Here is a 25,316-nt window from a genome sequence, read left to right on the forward strand (position 1 = left end):
AGTCAAAACAGGCAAAATAAATAAATAAATAAATAAATTTAGCGTCAAGAAATAGGAGTAATATATTAACTCTCAACGAATACACTTCAATGATTAAAGAGAAACAGCACATGATTGCAAAGTGAGTGTGCAGGGTGTCTACTAAAATTCCAAAATGAAAGTTCGTGACTTTTTCGTGACCTTTTCTTTACCAAACCATAAAATTTCGTAACATTCGAAAACTAATAAGAGTACCTGTATTCTTTAGCACTTATCTTTATCTTATCTCTACTTTCAAAGGCTGTTTCCTGGAGCATTCACTCCATATAGTATGTTTTGTTCGGTAATTAACCAACAACAAACGCTCACAAATTCACTAATCTTAAAATTACGTATCTAAATACACATGATGTACGTATAATGACAAATCCTTAGCACCCCTTTAAAAATGTCACACTGATTGTAAACAGTTGTACTGTTGGATTCTATCTCTCTCAAGTTGGGTAATATTGTTTTACTGTTTTTTCGATCTCCTTTTGAAGTGCTTCAAATTCTTCGATTTGTTGTAACAATCACCTTTTCTTCTCCGTCAATTCTTTAAAGTATGCTGCTTCTATCTTGATTTTCTTTTATCCTTCGTGTTCCTCATCTCGTTTTTACTTCAAAGTTTCCATTCGTTTCAAGGATGCATTTCTCACAACCATAGACTCTGATCATACTGTTACCGATACCTTATGTAAACCTCCAATGAATAGTACGGCACAATATACGGAACCTCGGAAAATTAAAGAATGTTCAGAGAGGTTCTCCACTATTTCTATGGAATATTGTAAGTATGCGTTTAGAAAATTCCACAAGTTTTTCATAAGAAATACATCTAACCTGTTTTTCTTCCAATTAAACTAACTACATACTTCTTAAATATGTCGTTTTTCGCACGGTGATAAATAACTTTTCTCATTTTTTCTGCTTCGCTGTAAGCTACATGGCTTTTCCAGTTCAGTTCTTGTAAAGTACTAGTAATATGAGATTCTCTCAAAGAACTATTTGTCGCCACATACGGAGAAAGGCATGTTGATCCTCTCAGCATAACCTCGCGCAATGGTGATTTTTGATTAACTAATGATGTAAACAAAGAAACGAGAAAATTTCTCCAATTTTTCTAAAAAAAAAAAATAAAATAAAAAGAACCCAAATTCTTGTATTCCTTTGCGTGCTGCTGTGACACCAAAGCCAATATCCAGAAGATTCTGTCTGTCACATCCACAGCTATCAGTTGCTTGGCTCTTTTAACAGAAGACATTACACTTTTTCAAGAAGTGATTACCAATATTGTGGATCACAGAATACAGTTCGTCAAACATGAATTGTAAAAAACGCTTGTCCGATTGAAAATCTGTCAATGTTCTAGTTCTAATGCTACTGATTACAGGAATGAAAGTTTCACATGTAGCAGATCGTCGCTAACTTCTGTAGAACGTGCAAATTTTGTATGCCCGGAGGTTTTGAAGACACTTGATTGTCATATTTCTTCAAGAAACGCAACATCTCGATCGCTCTTCCAATTACCTTTGAATTTTCGATCCGCATAATAGAACACATTTTTGACGGGAATACAGAAGAACCTGTGATACGCACAAATCTGCTCGCCTAGAGCGAAAATCTCTGAAGAAGTAGCTATTCACTTCTATTAGTTAACTTTTCGGGGCAGCTGAATAAACTGGTCAGATGCCAGCTGAAGGACAATCTCAAGAGCGAATTTGGGTACAAATTAGGCCGATTTTTCATGAAATGTGATAGAAGTGTGCTTTGATTACAATTTGGTAGCGATTAAAGCCGACCACAGACATTTTTGGCGGTGAATTTTAACGTTTTATAAAACGAAATTTTCCAGTCTGTACTTCCATTTGTACAGATAAAAAAAAATCGTGACCCAAAAGCTAAATTTCTTGACTTTCATGACCGTTTTCTGATTTCGTGACATTTTCGTGACATTCGTGATTTCGTGACTGATAGACACCCTGGTGTGACAATATCAAAGATAAGTTTAACTTCACCTAAACGAAGGCCACTGCGAAAGAAAAACCACACCACCACGAAAAGACCAATCTCCGAAAAAAGTTTTGAGCTGCAGAAGACTTCTGGAAGGTGGTCATAAAGCCTGAAGGTCTCTAAAGACACAGATGCTAACGGAAGATATAGAGAAGAAATGTAGAGAACGGGCCGAGAAATACACATACTGGAGTGCTGAGGATTAGCCAAAGATTTCATTCTCACGTGAAAGTCATTTTGATGTGCAGGCCATCAGAGTTTATCATGTGCGGAAGAGTGCTAACGAAAATTGTCGATAGAACACGTAAATAGTGAAACATGCTGTGTAAGTTATGTTCTGCTGTGCCGGTCATATCTCGGATCGCATGCATTAAAATCAACATCTGGAATGATGAATAGTAACAAGTACATTTCTATACTGGAGCGAAGAGTCATTCTAGAACTTCAGTCTGGCAGAAGTGAAAGTGAAGAGTGCATTTTTTCAACAAAGTCTGTCCAGGTGCCGCATATCAAAGCAAGTGAAGCGATTCAAAGAGTGCTTGGACTGGCCTGGGAATTCTTCAAATGTAAATCCTATTGAGAATTTGTGGGCTATAAGGAAGAAAATATTAAGCAAAACCGACTGTACCACGAAAGAAAAGTTAGATTTTGTAGTGATTTGATATCGGTTTACCAGTCAAAAGAAGAAAAGATAAAAAAAAAAAAAAATACTACAAATTCAGTGCCGAAAGTGTTGGAATGCTTCACTAAAGCTACGGAAGGATATATTGAGTACGAAGAACCAATAATATGGTTGTAAACAATGATGTACTCAAAAATTACTTATCTTTTTCACGAATAAACTGTAAAATAAAATTTATCTCGGTATAATATGATCTCAAGGGGATATCGTTCTTCTTTTCTTTATATCTGTCAAGCAAGTGATCATTCCAGCTCGAGTCAGCTCCGAGCAGCATCTCTGATCATATCTGAACTTATCTGGACTAACACGTTCCGATCTCAAGGGGACACCATGAAAACTGACAATTTTGAGAAGCTTTAAAAGAGGCAACATATTACCATTGACCATAAATTATTTAACTTATTAATTAATCTATTGCTAGTAAATAAGAATTGAAGAATATGGAAGCTTTAAGCAGTATGACAAGCCTATGGGCTGCTATTGAAAGGAAAGAATTAAGAGAGTTTTTACTGAACTGGAATTTCGTTAAGGCCTTTGAAAGTCTGCAGCTTGTGTTGAAAGTGTGCAGGCCGAGTGGTTTGTTAAACATTTTCTCTTAGCTGTTATTAGCAAATTATTTCATATTAAAATCCTACGCTAAACATACTGAATTTGTTCATTTTACGTTAATACTGCTTAAAACTAAATGATAAAAAGGAAGAGTCAGCACTTGTAATCATAACAGTATAAAGCACTTGTATTAATAGTATAATTATTAATTTATAAGCTATAAATATTCATAGTATGATGGAAAAATCAAGCCTGTGTAAGATTTTATCAAATCCAGGGTCTCATTCTGTAGTGGTTAGTGTGAACGCAATGCAAAATTTCCGCTTTAGTTAGTAACAGTGGAAAAAAAAATCATGATTTTTTTTTTAAATCATTTTTGTTGATCTTTTTGATTTAAATCGATTTTTTTTATTTAAATCAAATTTTCTCCTCGCGTAATACAAGTCACGAACTGAAGATAAAACATTAGGAATTAATATTAAATTTTAATTATGGCATTTAAGTGAAAGTATTGGGCTTGAATTTTGAACTGATTGCCAGTCGTTAACTTATTTCGATTCTAAATAGAGATGCAAGGGTTCGAAAAAAAAAACGGTCTGTTTTTTGTTTTGGGAGAGGGGAGAAACTCGGTTTTCTCTGCTTCGTTTTTTTTGCTTTGGAAATTTTGGGCTTTTTTTTCAAATTCTGCTTTAAATTGATAAACCAGGTTTTGTTTCGCTTTTCTACAATACAAAAACTCATTTAGTAGTAGTGGATGCGGATAATACAAAACCTCGAAAATAAACATGAATTTAGAAAACATACTTCAAACAATCTTAATTTTTATTGTGAATTCCAAAAATTAATCCATGTATATAATAAGTTGCACTTAAGTTTTAACTTTCATATGGATTATCAGCAATATTTTTTAATGTGAATTGAAAATACAAAAACAAGGAAAAACTCTTACATGACATACATAATTTATTGTACTATGTGTGTGAGTTCAAACAAATAACACATCGGGAAGATAATAATACAGGGTGAGTCAAAAGTCCTTGGACACCTGCATAAGTTTGAAGATCGACGGGAGAAGTAAAAAGTGATGATGGGAACAGAGGTTTGATGAGGGGCCTCAACTTTTGGAGTGTATGCCATTCATGGCCGCCATCTTAAAATCCGCCATTTTGGATTCATGTTATTTTTTTAAAATGGGAAGAGGGGTATATTACACATCAAATAACACTAGCTTGAGCTCAGAAATTTAGTGGTGTAATTTGTTTTTTTCTATCTTGTACAGTTTAGAAGTTATTAATGTTCAAAGGAGGGAAATTACCTTGATACTGAATGCTACAACACATGTTCCACGTGTTGTCCATCCCGTCAATGCACAACTGTAGTCGCCGCAACCACTCTGACTGCACACGGAGGAGAATGTCTCCTGAAATTTGGTCACAGGCTTGTTGGATGCGTTCCTCCAGGTGTCTGAAATCACGGATTGTCTCAGCATACATTATCTGCTTAAGATGCCCCCATAGATAAAAATCACGGGGCGTTAAGTCAGGGGATCTGGGCGGCCACTCCACGGGACCACGGCGACCAATCCACTTCCCTGACAGTTGTTCATCCAACCATTCGCGGACACCAGGTCCATAGTGTGGAGGGGCTCCATCGTGCTGAAAATAAGATGGGAAAATGCCGTCAGCGTTCAGTGTGGCAGGGAACACAAGGTACTGTGGTGCAGTTAAGGCGTTGTAAATGAAAAATGGCCCAATGATGCGGGTGTCCCATATGCCACACCATACCATCACCTTCCCTAGACTATGTTCTCGACTCGGGTCAACCCAGTTCGGATTTGCGTCACATCAGTATCGACAATTATGTTGATTAACCTCCCCGTTCAAAGTGAAATACGCCTCGTCGCTGAACAGTATGCCCTTGGCAAACGCAGGATCCAGTTCGTGTTGATCAGTAGCCCACATGCAGAACTCCAACCGGCGATCAGAGTCATCCTCGTTCAGTTTATGTTGCATGTACAGCTTGTAAGGATGCCACTGATTGGCGTGCAATATCCGGACAACGGAGGATTGGCTTATTGCACATGCTAGGGACACACGACGGGTACTTCGTTTAAGACTTTTCACAAACGACGCAACAACCGCCGTTGCAGTTTCCTTATTGGTGGCAGTCTTTGGTCGCCCACTACGTGCCCTATCTTGAACAGAGCCCGTATCCCGGAATTTGGTGATCACGTGAGCCACCGTGCTGTGCTATACCGGTTCTCTGTCTGGGTGCCGTCTGTTGTAGTCAGCTGCTATTGTTCGGTAGCTGCGTTCCTCTGATATAAGGATGATTTCGATCTTCTGGTCACGTGTCAGACCCATTTTATATCACCTGGAACAAAGAGAGAACTAGGTTAGTATCAAGGTAATTTCCCACCTTTGAACGTTAATAACTTCTAAACTGTACAAGATAGAAAAAAACAAATTACACCACTAAATTCCTGAGGTCAAGCTAGTTTTATTTGATGTGTCATACACCCCCCTTCCCATTTAAAAAAATTAACTTGAATCTAAAATGGCGGCCATGTATGACATACACTCCAAAAGTTGCGGCCCCTCATGAAAACCTCTGTTCCCATCATCACTTTTTACTTTTCCCGTCGATTTTCAAACTTATGCAGGTGTCCGTCATTACGTATATCAAGTGGCTCAAGTGGTACAACGTTGGCTTCGCATTCGGGTGGTTATGGGTTCGATTCCCGCTGCCGACCATCCTGACTGGGGTTTCCAGTGTTTCCCTCAGTCCTACCAGGCAAATGCCGGGATGGTGCCTACTAAAACGGGCCCTGGCCGAAACCTTCCCAAATCCTTTCCATGTTGTTGTCAGATATCCAGTATAAAGTAGCCTCTGAGCTGCATCTGGTGATTGTTAAATACATAAATAAGTATCATTCACTCGTCAATCTGTTATAGCCTATAAGTTTATTATGTCTGACTTCCGAGACTTTCATAAACATTCGTACTAGAGTAACAAAGAAAAATAATCATTGTTTTATTAGAATTCAACGTATTACTTTAAAAGACTGAAAAAAATGCAATATTTGTATGGGAAGCTCAAAAATCACCTAATTTGTTAATGCACCTCTTGCTTGCGCCTTTGCTACCCCTACAGAAACTTCTTTGAAATGGAACAGAAATGTTGAAAATTATTTTCTATTCATTTATTACATACGTAATAATCTGTTACTACCTATCAGGTGCTTCGGGCCTGCAAAATCGGTGAAGTCCAAAATTCTGTAATTCACTGACCGTTCCTTAAGCTTGTTTAGAGTCAGGAAAGTACTGAATTTTCTGTTTATGGATCATATGCGTAATACTGTTCATCTGAGCGTTTGGTTTCCAAAGCTTTGGAATATATATATATATATATATATATATATATATATATATATATATATATATATATATATATATATATATATATATATATATATAAAACCTACGAAATACATTTAAGTCAAGCACAACAAACATGAGTGAGTTGTTAGCTTTTCCGCTTCTATTGGGAAATCCGGGATTCAGTCCTGCATTCGACCATTCTGACAAAAGTTCTTAATTCCATCTGTCAATGTAGAGAGAGTGCGTGTACTGTGATTCCTGGCTGATTTCATTTCTTATGTTTTAAATTGTTGTTATTACTAATTACCAGCAATGACGGATTTGCGAAAGGTGTCTTTCGGACTGAAGCCTGTTCTCCGAAATTACGGAATTTCTAAAACAAACGAAATTTTAGTTATGTCCTTACTCAAACTTCAAGCTGCCCTCAAATGAAAATCAGGCATTTTTAGAAAAAAAAACTAACCATTAATAAGAACAAACCCTCCGAAAACAGTTTTCTAAATCCGTACTGATTATTTGTATAAAATGGTATTCAAGGTTGCATCCGGAAGATTATTGTTACATCATTACACAGCTACAGTATAACAGAAATGTGGAAGTATGTTGTAACGGATATATTGAAAAAACATAAGTTTAACTATGTGCTAGAAACTAGAGTACTAAGCTGTAAGAAATGAAACACGAATAACTAAAAATGAAATGATCTAAAGAAGAAAAAAATGTCGATAACTCAGAAGTTAAAATAAAGTTATATATCCTCTAAAATTGCTCTCAAATACTACGTACTGAATGTTTAATTCATAAAACATGTGCTCCATCCATCATGTTTGTGAATTCTAGACGGAAATATGGCATTTAGGTCATGAAATCTTACTATACAGTATACTATAAGAAAGCTATTTAGACAGAAAAATCATGAAAATGAAAAAAAAAAGCCAAAATTCCCGTTTTTCCCCTAAAAAAACTCGGCGTTTCATGTAAAAAAAAAAATCAAAAAAGCCGGCTATTTTGCATCTCTAATCCCAAACAATGTTTCTTAAGCACTAAGGAAAAACGTACGGCGACGTTTATCAACATGATACTTTTTTTCCACAAAAGTTACTCATATTTGGCAGAGGCATACCAAAAAACTAGCTTGCGGCACGAAATACATATAAAATACGCAAATTTCGCCTAAAGTTATAAAATCTAAAATAGATTTAAATTTCGGAGAGGGAATCGGACCCTTTATAAATACGTCCCTATTATCAGGGAACAAACACACGCGCATACAAAAGAATTTTCGTCTTAAATGTCCATGGTGATTTTCTCGTTGGAATAGTTAACGATTTAAAAACCTTATGTTACGAAGATAAGAAAGCAGATTTCCTCCGTTACCCGTTCGAAACGAGATTTCCCTAATCATCGTCTGCATGAAACACTCGTTTTCATACTGTGCTGTACATACATTTGCATCTTATTGTACTATGATTATCTTCCATAATTGAAATAACACAACAGAGGCTGGACTTTACTTATTTTCACTTTAATTTATTTCGGAATTTGATTTAAATCAACGATTTTTATTTAAAAAATCAAGTGATTTAAATCTCGATTTAAATCAGACTGATTTAAATCAATCCACTCTGGTTAGTAATAATCGGCACAGCGATTATAATTCACTGTTGCATTATCTATGCTGCGTAGCAATCCATAAATTTTGCAGAAACCAATACGGAATGGGGACCCTGATCTTTTTTCTTTTCTTGTACTTAAGATAAGAGACGATTATTCTTCATGTATTAAGTAAATGCCACTTTTTTTTGGGGGGGGGGTTACTGATACCACTGATCTGAAGTAAATGTAGGCTTCTTCTTAAATATACAGAAGTCCTACTCTCACAGCTTATTTTTTCAAGAGACTTAAGTTGCCGAGTATAAAATTTTTGTTTTTAATAGGCCTCCCAAATTTCAACACTAGAAAAACGGCCCTGAAATATTCATAGTTATGCACTTCTATATTATACAGATCAGGCACGTAGCCAGGATTTCGTGAAGCGGGAAGGGGGGGGGGGGTCCGTGACTTGAAATACTGTGGTCATCACACCAGGGTCTTGATCATTCTAAACTATTTTACTGGAACATATATTGGTTTGTTTAACCAGGATTTCGTAACGGGGGGTGGTGGGGAGCGTAACATGAAATACTGAAGGCCCAGGAGCTCGATCAATCTAAACTACTTTACTATCATCATGTATTGGTTTCTTAGGACAATAAAATGAGTATATGTTGGTAAAGTATTTTAATAACCAACTATCAAGAAATCTCGAGGAAAATAATAACAACGTAAAAGATTAAATAATATTTACGTCCTTCGTCTATTTATTCAAATACTGTATAACAATTTTCCTTTCATTATGACCTCAATTATTATGAAAAGTACATACTCAATAATGTCTTGTAAAATATTTCACAATATCTGAGTTCCTTTCTCTGTTGAATTAAATGTTTACAGAACTTTCTTTCCACACATTTTTTTTTATTCATTTATTTACTGTTCCATCAACTACTGTCTGTTCCAAATGACAGGTTAAAGGAGAAGTACTAAATTATTTTTGAAGTAACATGTTTGATACTGCAAGGATGCGATGACGAAAAATTATGATAAAAAATAACCATGCTGTTACACAACAGCATTATGCTTTCGGAAGCTTGAAATCTCCCTGACTAGTAGCAGAAATTTTTAGAATTCCGTAACTTTTTATAGAAATTTCAAATTCCCTGACTCTTTCAGGATATCTCGCTCACCCCGCCACCATGTATTGCAAGTAATACAAATCTCCTCATAAGAAAGAGTAACCACAAGCTTCCTGTAGTTTTTAATTTTAACGCTGATCCTTCTTTTTCTCATTTATTTTTGTTTCATCCTTCCTTAATTTTTCATTTCTGGTCTCGAAAGGGGGGGGGGTCCGGATCCCCCCTTGGGTACGTGCCTGATTCAGATGTAATTTAATCAAAGATCAACACTCACCAAAGTAAGTAACAAAAAGTACATTATTCTTATTAGTTAAATATTGATGACTAATAAAAGCGGGATTTTTTAAAAAAATTTCACGAACGATATTAACTTATGTTTTGGAACAAAATCGGACAAGTGAAGTTTTGAGCAATTTTGGGGGTCAGATTAAATCCGGAATTGTCCCTGATAAACTGGGACGTCTGTGATCCCTAGCTCTAAAACATTATCGTTGCTTCAATGTTTGAAGCGGAGTTGTTTTGTTTAAAGAGAATGTTTAAAACAAATGATTAAAACTTGTTTTAAATATATTTTTTAAGACTTGTTTTAAATATATTTTTATTTTATTTCATTTTTGTAAAAAAAATCTGCCAAAGAAAGAAAATTGTCAAAATTGATCTCCATTCAGAAGCCTTTTTTTTTTCATGTGAATGTTTTGGTTTCTCGTGGCTACAGCAGGTCAGTGTGGTTATCTACAATTTATTTTCTCCTCTTCCCCTATTTTAACGTATATTGTGTTGTTTAAATGCTTCTTAGTTAATTTGCAAGAAAGTGTCGCAGTCGAAGCTTGGACTACTTGTAGAACTGATATTAAAAATTATTATCATGGAAACAATTTTTTTGTGTTATATTCAGAAAACAAACAAAAGGTTATTTGCTAAATTGCGTTCTGAAATTAAAATATCGCAGGCATTTGTTGATATAGTATATGTTGGTTCTCAGTCTCCGTACAACTTAGAATCGTTTAACATGAGTTTTACGGGAAGAAAAAAGATCATCATTTGGAGCAAATTTATTAAAGTAACTCAAACTCCATCAGATAAGAAAACGACCATACAAGCTCGTTGCAAAACCTGTAAGAAAGAAATGGTTGGTTTAGTTCAAACAATGAACAATCATTATGAAAAATGCAATGCTGTGAAAAAACTGGAAATCCAAACAAATGGTAAAAGTGTTGATCCAAAAATTGCTTTTGATGATTCTAACGTCAGTGATGTGGTTGAGATGCAACTGGAAACTTCAGGTAAGAATTAATTTTGTATCAACAATATCTTTCCATTATATTATGACAATTTTATTTTGTCCCTCTTCCTCACCTCAATTCTAAATTTTCTTAAAAACTTTACACCTTGGCATACTTTGTATGAAGGGATCAAGCGAGAAAGCGCAAGGTATGGCAGTCGCCCGAATAACTAACCATTAAAGCGTGATACTTATTATAACATCAGCGCCGAACGCCAGTGTCTGGGACAATTTGATTTCAATTTGTTCGTCTGTCTGTATATATGAACCACGCTACAGGGGCCAATTTTCGGTCTTTTAACATTAAATTTTTAGGGTAGAGGCACGAGACGTCGGAATTTGCTGTAGATTTTGACTGCGATACTACGTAAAATTTCAAAATTATTGGTTCGGATCCTACTTTAAACAAAAAGTCCTGTCTCAGATAGCCTTGCTACTGATGCAAGACTGTAATCAACCAAACTAAACAAACTAATTTTATGCGTTTCGAAGAAACTTGGGTTGCAAGATAAATTTGGCTCTAACTCAGTTTTTATAAAATATTTTTAGATATGGGGCGTTCAGAGCACAAAGGGTCTAAGTCCATATTCAGAAAGGTTCACTTTTGCTCAGCAAACGTATCATCTTCGTAGCCAAGGGTACGAAATAAATTAAACAAAAACCACATGACAGGATGTGGACTACAGTTTCATAGAAGAACCGCTAGAAAAGGGCGTTGATGGAATGGAGGAGGAGGACTAATTTCCCCCTCCTTGCTCATAAAATTAAGATATTAAGGTATGCTGCAGCGTGAGAATGATCAACAAGTCAGTCTCCGAATACCATAGTCAATGATGCATAATTACGTTAAATAAATGCAGATATGTCCAAAAGAATACCCCGACGGAAAATGTCACATTTTCACAACCAAGAATTCGAGATGAAAGAAAGAAAAACTACATGACAAAATGCAATCTAGAATTTTATGTAACTGCCGCTAGAGAGGGGCGTTCGTTTATAGGTCATCCGCCCCTTACCTTGAATTTCAGATTTTGGGGGTAGTAATGTAGTAAAATTTCGATATTCGTCGTGGCTGATTTTCTATTAATACGAACGTATTACCTGTTTCCTTTTGTATTTTTTGCTGAGCAAAGTCCAAGATAAAAAATTGAAGACCTTATACCGAATAAATACGGATTTTGATCAGTTATGATCCAATTCCATTGGCCGTGAGGAGCTATAGGCATATATTGCTCTCTTGTATATTTTTTTGCCCAAGGATTCCAAAGGTAACTCTAGTTTCGAGTTTCGGGCCTGCTTAAAATTCTGGAAATTGGGCCTAAAGCAACTTTCCATTTTTAATCATCTGTGTTCTCTCCGTATTTATTCGGTATAAGGACCCCAAGCTTGTTCTGCTGGACGTTGCTTATCAAAAGACTTCTAAAACTGCCTTTCTGCCCCCAAAATCTGAAACCCAGAGTGGGAATGAGGGCGGTTGCCCTCCTGTCCCACTGGCGCCCCTGTCTAGCTGCTGTCATATGAAACTGTCCCACGCCCTTTCCCATGGTGTTAGTTACATTTGTTTTGGACTCTTGACAGCGAAGATATTACGTTTTGAAATAGAATTAATTTGCTGAGCAAAACTGAACTTTATTGAACATGGATTTGGATCCACTGTGCTCTGAACGTCCCAAATATCACTTTTCTTCAATAAATGACTGACTCAAAAAGCAACCAATTAAATATGCTTGCAGAAAATATTCTAAAGTTAGCACAACATGAAGTGTGCTTCAAAAATTACTTTTCGAAAATTTATTATTTTAAAATAATTTTATTAGCATCAGTGTTCTGAAATAGTAATCAAATTTTGTAGCAAAAATCTCACCCGCCTCCACGAAACGAGAGCTTGACCTCTAAAGGCATAACTAGAAAACTTTCAGAAGCGATAACTCCAAAATGACTCGCTTTAGGGCTAAAATAAGCGCACAATCGTATTTCTGGTAAAATTCTAGCCTTAAAACATGTAACATGACTCCCTTTACATTTGAAATTTCGAATACCAATCAAAGATGTCCGCCATGATGCTTGATATCACCACCTGATGTGTCAGACCACTTCCAAGTTTCACCATTCTTCCTCAACCCCGTTCTCAATACACAAGAATGGTGAGGACTTTTGTTTTGCCATGTATATTGATAGATTGTGTGAAATCTCTATAGTAGGTAGATTTTAAAATCTACCTAAAAAGCTTATTGCAATCAAGAAAGCACTTATGCGAGTCACTGGCAAGAGGGTATAATAAAAGGGGGTCATGATATAAAATAAATTGAGAAATACTAATCTATACTGAAATATTCTGTACCCAATACAGTGTAGTCTTAACGAGAATAAAATAAATGAAAAGATGAGTTGTAAGAGCAAAAACGTCTTAACAAATACGTTATTATACGATTTTGAAATATGTGTAAAATCATGTTTTAAACTGTTCAGTGTTGGATAAGTTACTTGTAAAATGTAACGCGTTACAAGTTACTTTACTTTTTCTTAAAATGTAACGCGTTACTTGCCCCAAAAAAAGTAACTGTTACTTTACTTCGAAAGTAACGCGTTACTTTTAGGTCCGAAACTTTGAATATGTGAAAAAATCTTATTACTTCAATTTTCCGTACTACTATTACTACCGCTTTTATTATTATTATTGCACGTTCTGAATCGCTTCATGTAAATGCAGGGACAAATTTTTACTTGATAGCTATATGAATATTTTCATATAATGTAACCTTGACTAAAATGCCATACTGCGTTACTCGTAGGGATGGGCTAGGGTGACCAGATGTACTGATTTTCGCAGTACAGTACTGTGTTTCAAAGAGCTGTCCTGCGTGTTGCGAAGATGCCTAGAAAATCGAGAAATGTTATCGTTTTAAAATGTCCTACGAAATGTCCAGAGTTAATTTATTTGCAATATCTGAATGTTTCATTCTTTATTCACAATATTTTGAATCTCAGGTACTCTTTTCCTGAATGATGAACCGCTGTGTTTATTAACACTCCTCAAAAGACTAAGGATGGAGAACAATCAAGAAACCATTTTTTACAATACATTGCTTTTACTGAGAAGGGCTTGTTGAGATATCGGTAAGGTAGGAAAAGTTTATTTTTCAACTTATGATAGTGATGATCAGGTTAAGTACCTGTAGAAGTTCCCTTGTGCCGGTCTAAATTTTCTCTCATGTCTTAAAATAATACCACGCTTCGAAAATTTTTTTTGTTGTTGTTGTTGTTTTCTTTAAGCCCAACACGAAGTTTCACTGTACGTTCACATAATATTGTCATTCATCAAAGCATTTGGAGTTGTGTTGAATTCCTTTAATACTTTTGTTCAGTGCTTCTTTTTAACAAAAATGTTGATTAACTTAAGGTTAACATTAAATGAAATAAGGATATATACTATTATATACTATCATATACTATCACATACTATTATACTTGTGTCCTACTTTTCGTTTGTTAGAATCTGGTCACCCTACGATGAACACGAGCGAGTTTTCTTTGAAACTCGATTCGACTAGAAACAGAAATCTTTGAGCTCGACCCGAGAACTCGGCTCGAAAAATTTCCTCCAACTCGACTCGAATTCGGGTCGAGTTTCGAGTCGAGTCGAGACAAATCTGGTGTGTAGTTTCGAGTATTCTCTTCAAGTATCGTTCATAGACAATACAGGGTATCAATGATACTACTACTACTATTATTATTATTATTATTAGTCTTACTATTAATAATAATTATTATTATTATAATTATAACAACACTGTGTTTAAACATGAAAGATAAGCGGTTTGTATTTGAATACTAAAAAAACTAGTTGATTGCCAGCCTCGGTAGTCGTGAAGTCTAAGAGTCAAGGACATTATTCACGAGCTTCTGAATTTGAGTTGAGGGTCTAGGTTGAGTATTCGGGCTCAAGCCAAACATTGTTAAAAGTTATAGGGCACTGACCAAATATCTTCAAAACTGCTCGGCCCGGGTTTAGAATTGTCAACGACTTGAGCAGCTCGGCTCACATCTCATTCACTATTCACCTGAACCGAGAAGTGAGCCGAGCCAACAGCTCACCCAACCGAGTCAGCTAGAGCCTTCGGCCCAGATGAGCCGAACCGAGCAGATGGCTCATCCCAACCAAGCCAGCTCGAGCCGATGGTTCATCCCAATCGAACCGGCTTGAGCCATCGGCTCAGTTGAGCCGAGCCGAGCCGAGCTGAGCTTGTTATAAAAAATCTCTTGTGGTCACGATATCGAGACGACAGGAGATGCGAGCAGTGTTCCCTCTCGTGAGCAACATTAAAAGTATTCCATATTACTGCTTAGATTACATTTCTCATGGCTTTCGCTTTCCAGTGTAATCCGCAAGCCATGATTTCAAAACGAGTTAAAACGAGCGAACCATTTATCAAACTCAACTCGACTAGAAACTCGACGCCAAAAACAGTGAATCGGCTCGGAACTCGACTTGAATCTGAGTCGAGTTTTAGCTTGACTCTTGCCCATCAATATGCGTTAGGAAAAAATGATTGCTTATTATTCTTCTGCTAAACTAATTATATAATAATAACAACAATGTTGTTATGTAAAATGAAAAATACAGAATATAGAGAAACATTACACTACAACTAACAAAATGAGAACACATTAACTGAAGGTGAATCAAAACTTGCCAGTAATTCTAAAATCGATACATGCTTTTTAAAGCTAGTTGTTCCAAACTCTATAATCAATAAAGTAGGTCTGCTCATCAGAACACAGTTTATTCATATTAAACCCTTACTGTATATCGTTAATTATGGCACCCTAGTTGTTGATAAATATTTCCCGCCGGAGCACCACTTTACTTTTAAATTATGTCCACCATCATCTTCAGCTTTTAAGAAGAAGTATTTTTCAAATGTTCGAACGGTAGAATATTTTAGTCCTCCATCTTTATAAAAAACAACACCAATCAAAGTAATATAAATAGCGGTACAATTGCACTCGTAGTGCAGGCACTGAATGGACTTGGAGCTGTCAAAATCTATGACAAAACCTTCCAGATGCTTGCAATCAATACACGTGATTTCCCTGAGGCTGTCCTCATCTTCCAAAACAGCAAGTGGTACTATGATCTTATCTGTTTCTTTGAGTGCCGGTGAGTGACTGTCGGTCACTGACATCATTCATGCTCCATTGCTCCATTTCGAGAAATTCACTTCCAGGAAAGAAACATTTGTTTCCGAAACATACACAATATACATATATTGTAGCTACTCATCCGAAATGTAACGCGAAAAAAGGAACGCAAACTTGGTACTTTACTTAAAAATTTGTAACGCGTTACTAGGAAACGTTACTTAAAAAGTAACGCGTTACTTGCGTTACGTTACTTCCCAAGACTGAGACTGTTCAAAATGTTTAAAAGATTTTGAACACCTTTTTCATGTTTTAAACACGTGTTTTGTTCTCTCTCTCTCTCTCTCTCTTTTTTTTTTTTTTTTTTTTACTATTTTTTTCCAGCCCTGGTTTGAAGTTGATTTTTAAAAAATCCGTATTTAGTCACCGTGACGATGAAACTTGTTTTTACCTTATAGGTAGGGAGCCCTTGTACAGATGTGGAACAAAAACTTGCAGAAAAAAATCGTCTATGCGGCAAGGTACTTTCTTCGGAATAACATGGGTAAAAATTTGCATATTTTTAGAGGTACTTTCTACTTTTTGCGTGGATTTTGCGTTACCCGGCCACTGTGATTATAAGTGAGAAGGACTGGACAAAAATACTGTCTTCAAACTGCAGGAAAATAAAAAAAAAAAAAAAAAAAAAAAAACAATTGGAGACTGTTGAAATTGACGAGTGTGTTTTTGGGAAGCGGAAATAGAACAGACGTCGCATAACACAAACCCGATGGGTAGTTAAAGGTAATGACAGGGACACACGCAAACTTTTGTGGTATTAATTGAAAGAACGGATGCTGGAACTTTGGAGATTGTATTTGCCGACAAATGTCTTGCCAGGAACTATAATAAAAACTGATTGCTGGAGAAGGTATAACAGGTTGGTGGGTTTAGAATACCAACACGATGCTGTTAACCACAGATTATATTTTGTAAACCGTAGTGACAGGGCAACACATACCCAGAATATATATAAGTATAATGGGCTCGAGTATATTTACTATTCGACAAATTCTTGAAAAGTGGGAATACAATACCCCTGAATATCAACTATTTATTGATTTTAGAAAGGCTTACGACTCAGTAAGGAGAGAAACATTGTACATTTTTACAGAATTTGGAATACCGAAAAAGCTAAATAGATTCATTAAGGTATGTTTAAATGAATCCCAATGTAAGGTCCGGGTAGGAAAATTTTTGTCCACGAGCTTTCACGTCGAGAATGGCCTGAAACAAGGAGATGCGTTGTCGCCATTATTATTCAACTTTGCCCTGGGATATGCTATAAGGAAAATTTAGACACGAACCAAATAGCAAAATTTAGAAGATAGCAACCAGGGCCTAAAGTTGAATGGTATTTATCAGGTTATGGTGTATGCTGATGATGTTAATTTAATAGGGGATGACAGGAGAATAGAAAGAAATGCAGATGTCTTACTAAACCCTTGCAGGGGCATGAGTTTAGAAGTAATAACAGATAAAACTAAATACGTGGAAGTTCGTCGGGATCGTAATACGGCAAATTATGGATACGTTAAAATATCAAATAATACTTATGATAGAGCGGAAACTTTGAAATATATAGGATCAATATTAAGAGACGAAAATCATATTCACGAAGAAATTAAATGTAGACTAAAAGCAGGGAATTCGTGTTATTATTCAGTTCAAAATCTCTTGTTGTCGCGAATTCTGTTGAGGAATTTGAAGGTTAAAATATATAAAACGATAATCATGCCTGTTGTGACGTATGGCTTCGAAACTCGGAAGGATGAACATAGACTGAAAGTATTTGAGAACAAGATCCTGGGAGGAATATTCAGACCCAAGACGAGCGGGAATGGTGAATGGCGGAAACTTCATAACGAGGAACTACATAATTTATACGGTTTACCTAACATTGTTAGGGTCATCAAGTCTAGAAGGCTCAGGTGGGCAGGTCATGTAGCCAGGATAGAAGAAAGTAGAAAAGCTTTCAAAGTCTTAACTGGAAGACCAATCGGATAACGATCATTAGGAGGACCTAGGCAGAAATGGGAGGACAATATTAAGATGGGTCTCGCAGAAATAGGAATACAGAGTAGAAACTGGATCCAGATGGGTAAAGGATAGAAGCCAATCGAGAGCTTTTGTGAACGCGACATTGAACCTCCGGTTCCATAGGCCATAAAGTAAATTAGTTATTGAGCTCGAGTAAAGTGTGACATGCGACGGTGAATTGGGAGAATGAGTGTAATTAGAAGACTCGTTCCTATCTGCGTACGTATTGAGTGGCAGGTTTCGTACAAACCAAGAACTCTTTGAAAACTTTCTTCAAACTATTGAGTGTTTCTATCCTTAATATTTCGACCATAGCTAGACGGCCTTAATTATGACAATGTAAGCTATCCAGCTATTTTACATATTTTATATATTTCTGCAAAAGACAAGAAGACTCAAAAATGCTGCACAGCTTTTAAACACGCCAATATAGAAATAATTACTATTAAATACATTGCCAGTTCTAAGCCTGAATAAAGTGTGAAGGAAAGCAGCGAAAAAGTTTTTTTTTTTTTTTTAAATGTGTTTCCTTTCTCAATACACAGGGTGGCCCAAAAGTAGGCATACAGACCAGCATCGATCAAGTATAACATTTTAATTTATTAAGATAATGAATTTCTTTGCTTCGGTTTGTTCCGAGTTTAAGCTATAAGAGAAATTAAGAACAAACAATGAAGAAACTAAGCTAATAGCTGTATGGATAACAATAATTTAAATGATGTAAAATGTCGAGCCGATCAGTACGCGACTGTATATCTACTTTTGGGCCAACCCGTATTTCTTTAAAGTTTCATATTATCATCTTACTGAATTTCATGTATTGATTATACAACGTACCCCTGAAATCGTGACGTGTTAGTTTTACCACCTGGGGCAAGCTCAGATAAGATCAGAGATGCTGCTCGGGAAAGGGGGACGGAGCCGACTCGAGCTGGAAAAAACATCTGATTGGGAAGTATGAAGAAAAAGAAGGATGACGTTCCCCTAAGATCATATTAAACCTTTATATCTTGTTCACATTAATTTGCACAAGATTATATTGTTTATAGACATTGGAATTGACAGATCTCGTGTATAAATATGAAACTAAATTGGAAGGAAAGACGAAGCTGCCAGAAATTTAAAAAGGGAAGACTTACAGAAGTGATAGAATACTGGAGTCAGTAAACAGTAATTAACATAAAAACACCTCTTATCCATGATGATAGTAACTGAACATAAGAACCTATCTTGTAGTAACCACCGAACACAGGTTAGAGTGCGTATTTTGTGCTTGTCTTTGTAAGTCGTGCTGTTTTAGGTTAACTGCCGCTGTTAGTGGCCCCGAAATACAAAATTTACTTAGAAATGAACAGAATTATATGAAATATCAGTATGAGAGTAACGAAAAAAACAACGGCCATCAGTGTAGGGTATTTAATTAGGGAGGAAGGCAAGTCTTTACTTTGACTCGGACAATGACTGCAACCGATTCATCTGACCGGGTTCCCGGAGCAGTTTAGGAATAATTTCCCTAGAACGATTCAATTCAGCAGAGCAGTCTAGGAATCAGTTCCTCGGAACAGACAACCTGTTACTCTCACCCAAAACTCAATCCTAGACTACTCCAAAGAATAGGAAAATCTTTGGGAACTGCTTCCCAAACTACTCTGAAAACCAGTTCAGATAAATCAATTCTTAAACAATTGTAATTCACAAGTTTTCTAAAATGTGAATCAAAAAACAGCCACAGATAAAATTAATATACTTCAAATGAAGTGAAAACCAGTTTCTAAACTAACCTAATTCAAAGTATTCATAATGTTCAATTACGATATTTAATTCTCAGCTAAAAATGTCAAAAAGAAAAAAATGTAAAATGTGGGCAACTTGTATACGGAAGTTGATGGAGGGCTACAGCCCTCCAACCCCCCCCCCCTAAAATATAGCTGGATAAAATAAAACCTATAAAAACACATTTAGTAATTTTTAAAAATGCACACATGTAAAACAAAACAATAAAACTAATATCAATTAACAAATATAAAACACTCACTGCTAATGATATAGAGATCCAGCATGCTCGTCGGCCTCTACATGCAAACCAGCCCCACCTATTTAACCACTGTAATGTAACTTTTAACACATTGATATATACTAAAATCTTTTGAAATTAAAAAGAAAAAGAAAAAGGCTGAGCTTCCATAAACAGCTTCACTTTCAAGGAAGTGAAATCTAAAGATGAAAGTGAAAATGACAAAATAAGGAACTTATACAGGTGGAAAGCCCAAAACCAGAGGTATTTAAACTAAACAATAGTGAACAAAGGGTTAGATGACCACTAGATTTCGATCACTAAATCTAGTTAGGATGGAACTCAGCTCATGCAATCAAATTATCCTGTAAGTGCTTTCATTAATTATGCTAAAGAAGCGACACATAAGAAGTTCGGTGCATGGGGGTCTTCCTGCATGACAGGCTTAATTCGTTATAAATTATAATTTCTATATTTCAAGGGTAAGGGGAAAAATAAGGAATGTCCATGTGTGTGCTTTATCTGGTGCTTTGTCCTATCTGTTGGTGACTGTTGGTACTATTTAACTGTATATGCCATGCATGCGTAGATGAAGAAATGCCCATGTAAAAAGGGGCAAAAGATTTTACTAACTATTCTTTTTTACGCGGTTTTCAATATTAAAACACAGTTTTCTCGAAAATGAATTTTAGTGACATTCCTTTTTTTTTTTTTTCCCTTACCCTTCATTTATTACTTTGTAACCTTCTTTCAATTCTATGTAACTTGTTCCAATAATAATTAAGATGCATCTAAATTAATATTCACCGAGGACACAAAAAACATTCAATTGTTCAGTTATTCTCATGAACTATGCGCATCTAAATATAACAATAATAAGCAATATCCTACAATCATTTATTCAAATTAGTAACAAATCTCGCTATTTTTAAGTTACGAAACATAGCTCCCCGGCGGGGAATCGAACCCCGGTCTCGCGCGTGACGGGCGGGGACTAGAGTTTCTAAGCAGACCTCGCAACAAAACTGTAGCCAATCGGAGACAGTTTTAGTACTTACCGTTTTCGCCGTACCAGAACACTCATGAATAATAAACACGTTTGTGAAGTTAACATACATACATTCAGCCAAGACGACCACTAGTATACAATCGCTAGTACTACATTTCCAACGTTAGTGCTGCTACACTTAAAAAAATAGAGCGACTGTTTTGTTGTATGACAACTTGACGTCAAGTTAGCATACGCATATACAAGACGCAAAACACTAACGAAAGTAACTATGCTAATCGTTAGTGCTACGTTAGTCCTGGTTAGTGCTAGCTTCCCAACGTTAGTACTGCTATACTTAAAAAAACATAAGAGATTTTTTTAAGCAAAATTAACTATACCAACCGCAAGCGCGAATACTAATCTGATATTCTCTAATTTCACTAGAAAGTTACTTTTTGGTAGGTGAAATTTTAAAAAATATCATTTTGTTAGTTTGTTCGAAATAATTATTTCATTTATTAAATCTAATTGTTGAAACAATGGTTTTATCATATAATCTTATTACTGTCAAATTTCTAATGTTAACTGAATTTGAATGTTAGAAATTTGAATGAGGCCGTGAGTTATAACAATATTTGATTGTCAAATTTCAAATGTAAAACATTAGGTAAAAATCGCTTTGTTTCTGATTTATAAACAAATGTTAACTAAATATTTATAATTATGACAGTTATATCAAAGTTGACAGTAATAGTATCATAACAAATAAATTAAGTTGCCCTATACAAAGGCGATAATTTTAGTATAAAATTAGTATTTTTAATCTTAGTATTTTTAGTAAAATTAGTATCCTGTTTTTAGTTCCGTTATTAAACGTGAACAGATTTACCGGTCCATCTAATATATAAAACTTGTATAATGGTTTCGTATTGGTGTGAGCAGAACATTTTATGGAGATTGAAATAGACTGATGCGATAATTTGGGGAACGATTAACACGAATCTAAAACCTTATTTCCATTCTATCCAACTTTCCTAAAATCTATAATTTCTTCTAGTGCAATCGTTAGTGCTTTTAGAGCACCTATTCCCAACATTAGTGTTTCAATAGTTTGGACGCTAGAAGCAAAAACCGATAGCCCCCAAGAAAGCACTAACGATGAAATCTAGTGCAATTGATAGTGCTTCAAGAAAACAGTAATAGTTCTGTTAGTGCTTCAATATTTGTTTAGATATTGCCAATTATACGCCAGGAAATTCCCACAAGAAAAACATGGGGAATTTCTCATTGGGTCAAATTCTCGCCTAATCCAAAAGCAGGAATGATCTATTCTAGTGCAATCGTTAGTGCTTGCTAGTGCATTAACTCCGAACATTACTGCTTCTCATCGTGAATGCTTTTGTGGGGAGGGGCTAGCATGTAGTTAGCTTTCCCTAAGTTTTATTTTCTAGCGTCTATCATGATGGGAGTATAGCAATAAGACCTACTAACGAAGTAGTAACGATTACACTATATATGGTCATTAGTGCTTTTAAATTTGTCGGGAATTTTACTAAATGAAAAATGTGTGTCTGAAGTTAGCCCCGCACGCTTCTTAAATGCTACTAAAACTTTTTATATGTTTAGTGCTTCGTTAGTGCATATTAGTACTATGATACTTTAGAAGTTATTAATGAGTAACTCGGGCGGGGCTAACTTTAGATTTTTCAACTTTTACACAATTTTACAGTAATTGTCCCACAAAAGTGGCACTAACAACAGTGGTTAGAGCATTGTTAGAGCTTTATAAAAACTAAGCCCTAAGGTTAGTGCTGTCATAGTTTGGAAGTTATAAGTGAATAGCTCGCTCGGGGATAAATTTAAATTTATCGAATTTTACAATTTTCTCACAAAGGTGGAATAAACGTCAAAGGCTAGTGCATCGTAAGCACTCCAAAAAGCTCTAAACTATTTAGTTTATTTTAATTTGGGACTTTTTAATGAATAACTAGAGCGGGGCTAACCTTAGATCTTTCAAAATTTATATAATTTTACACTAATTGTCAGACAGAAATGAGATAAACACCAGCGGTGAGTGTATTGTTGGTAATAAATAACTCGGGCAGGGCTAACTTTAAGTTTTTCGACTTTTACCCAATTAGTGTAAAATTCGATAAATTTTAATTGAGTTCCCTCCAAGTTATTCACTAATAACTCCTAAACTATGATAGCACTATCGTCAGTGCTTAGCATTTTTGAGTACTAACAAAGCGCTAACATCTAGCGATTTCCTACCCTTTGATGAACACTTCTTGTAAAATCGATAAATTTAAATTTAGCTTCGCGCGAGATATTCATTAAGAACTCCTAAATTATGACAGCACGAACGTTAGTGCTTAACTATGGAGCACTATGGAGAACTAACTGCTGGTTTTTTCTCATTTCTGTCTGACAATTAAGGTAAAATTGTATCAAAATTGAAAGATCCAAAGATATTCCCACAAGAAATATCCATTAATAACTCCTAAACTACGATAGCACTAACGTTAATCCCTAGTGTCTTTCGTAGCACTAACGATGCATTAACCTTTGAAGTTTATTCCAAATTTGTGGGACAATTATCGTAAGACTGGATAAAATTAAATTTAGCCCCGAGTGTTACTGACTTATAACTTCTAAACTATGATAGCGCTAACGACAGCGCTTGGTGTTTCGGGAAGCAATAACGATGCACTAACTTTTGGCTTTTATTCCACCTTTGTAGGATAATTATTGTAGAGTTCGATAAATTTCAATTTAGTACCACGAGAACTATTCACTAAAACTCCTGAAATATCATAGCATTAGCGATAGTGTTTAGTGCACCAATGTGCACTAACCATATGAAAAGTTTTGGTAGTATTCGAGATGCGTGAGGGGCTCTATTTCGACACATGTCATTTTTCATTTTGTAAACTCCCCGCCAAATTTAAAAACGTTAATGACCATATATAGTGTAATGATTACCATTACGTTAGTGGGTCTTATTGCAGAACTCCCAACATTAGTGCCTCAATAGTACGCAAGCTAGAAGATTAAACTGAGGGGAAGCTAACTACACTCTAGCCCCTCTCCACAAAAGCATTCACGACAAGAAGCACTAATGTTCGGAGTTGGTGCACTAGCAAGCACAAGCAAAGCACTAGCGATTGCAGCAGAAGATATCACTGCTTTTGAATTTGGTGGGAATTTGACCCAAAGAAAAATTCCCTATGTATTTCTTATTGGAGTTTCGTGATATATTTTGCCAATCTACAATAATAGTGGACCATTAACAAAACTATTAGTATTTTCTAGAAGCAGTAACAACGCACTAACGAATGGCACTAATTTATTCGTTGGTGTTTGAAGGGGTTGCAGCGTATACTATTCTTTTGACTCTAGAATTTACACCAATGAAGCACTAACGTTATGGGTTGGTACACTAAGAACCACTAAACGATACACTATCGAATGGTACTAAATTTTTCGTAAGTGCTTGAAGTGCGGAGCAGCGTGTACTTGACCCCCAAAGTTTTTTTTTTTTTTTACTTGTAGTACTTATTACACTAGTGAAGCACTAACGTTAGGAGTTGGTGCACTAAGAATCAGTAGCGATGCAATTGCACTAGAAGAGGTCATTAGTGCTTTTGAATTTTACAGGAATTTGATACAATGATAAATTCCTGATGTATTTCTTTCGTGACGTGTAATTAGCCATAACTATACCATTACTGAAGCAATAACGAAACTATCAGTGTTTTCTAGAAGCACTGACGATGCATAACGAGTGGCACTAATTTTTTTGTTAATGCTTGAAGTGGGGGCAGCGTATACCATTGTTTTGGCTCTAGAGTCTACACTAACAAATGGTACTAAATTTTTTGTTAGTGCTTGAAGTGTGGAGCAGCGTGACCTTGGCCCCCAAGGGTTTCTTACTTGTAGCACCTACACTAATGAAGCCCTAACACTAGGGATTGGTGCAGTAACAAGCATTAACGATCGACTCCATTTTCATCGTTAGTGGGGTCATATGTAGGGGCAAATTCACGGACGTAGAAAAGTAAGTGTTAGATTCGTGTTCATCGTTCCGCAAATTATCGCATCAGTCTGTTTCAATCTCCATAAAATGTCCCATTCACACCAATACGAAACCATTATGCACGTTTTATATGTTAGATGGACCGGTAAATCTGCCCACCATTAATAACGGAACTAATAACAGGTTTTTTATTTTTTTTAAATACTAATTTATACTAAAATATCGCCTTTGTATGGGCCAACTTAATTTATGTTACGATACTATTACTGTCAGCTTTGATATAACTGTCATAATTATAAATATTTAGTTAACATTTGTTTATAAATCATAAACCAAGCGATTTTTGCCTAATTATTTTACACTTAAAATTTAACAAGCAAATTTCACGGCCT

The 25,316-nt window shown here is 35.7% G+C and overlaps 1 protein-coding gene across 2 annotated transcripts in view; it reads right to left on the reverse strand.

Annotated features, from left to right (window-relative positions):
• LOC145673801 (NADH dehydrogenase [ubiquinone] iron-sulfur protein 3, mitochondrial-like) overlaps window positions 1-25,316 on the reverse strand; it is a 116,567-nt gene that overhangs the window by 72,545 nt on the left and 18,706 nt on the right. The window contains exon 1 of one of the 2 annotated variants that reach the window (XM_081743562.1): window positions 4,578-5,064. The exons of the other annotated variant lie outside the window; for it this stretch is intronic. Coding sequence (XP_081599688.1) covers window positions 4,578-5,049 — 472 coding nt within the window. The 5' untranslated portion in view covers window positions 5,050-5,064. Of the gene's footprint in view, window positions 1-4,577; window positions 5,065-25,316 lie in introns of those variants that run through there. 2 annotated transcript variants of the gene reach the window in all.

This window comes from Thermobia domestica, chromosome 17, assembly GCF_964235325.1.
Source record: "Thermobia domestica chromosome 17, izTheDome1.hap1.1, whole genome shotgun sequence".
In the NCBI taxonomy this organism is placed as follows: domain Eukaryota; kingdom Metazoa; phylum Arthropoda; class Insecta; order Zygentoma; family Lepismatidae; genus Thermobia; species Thermobia domestica.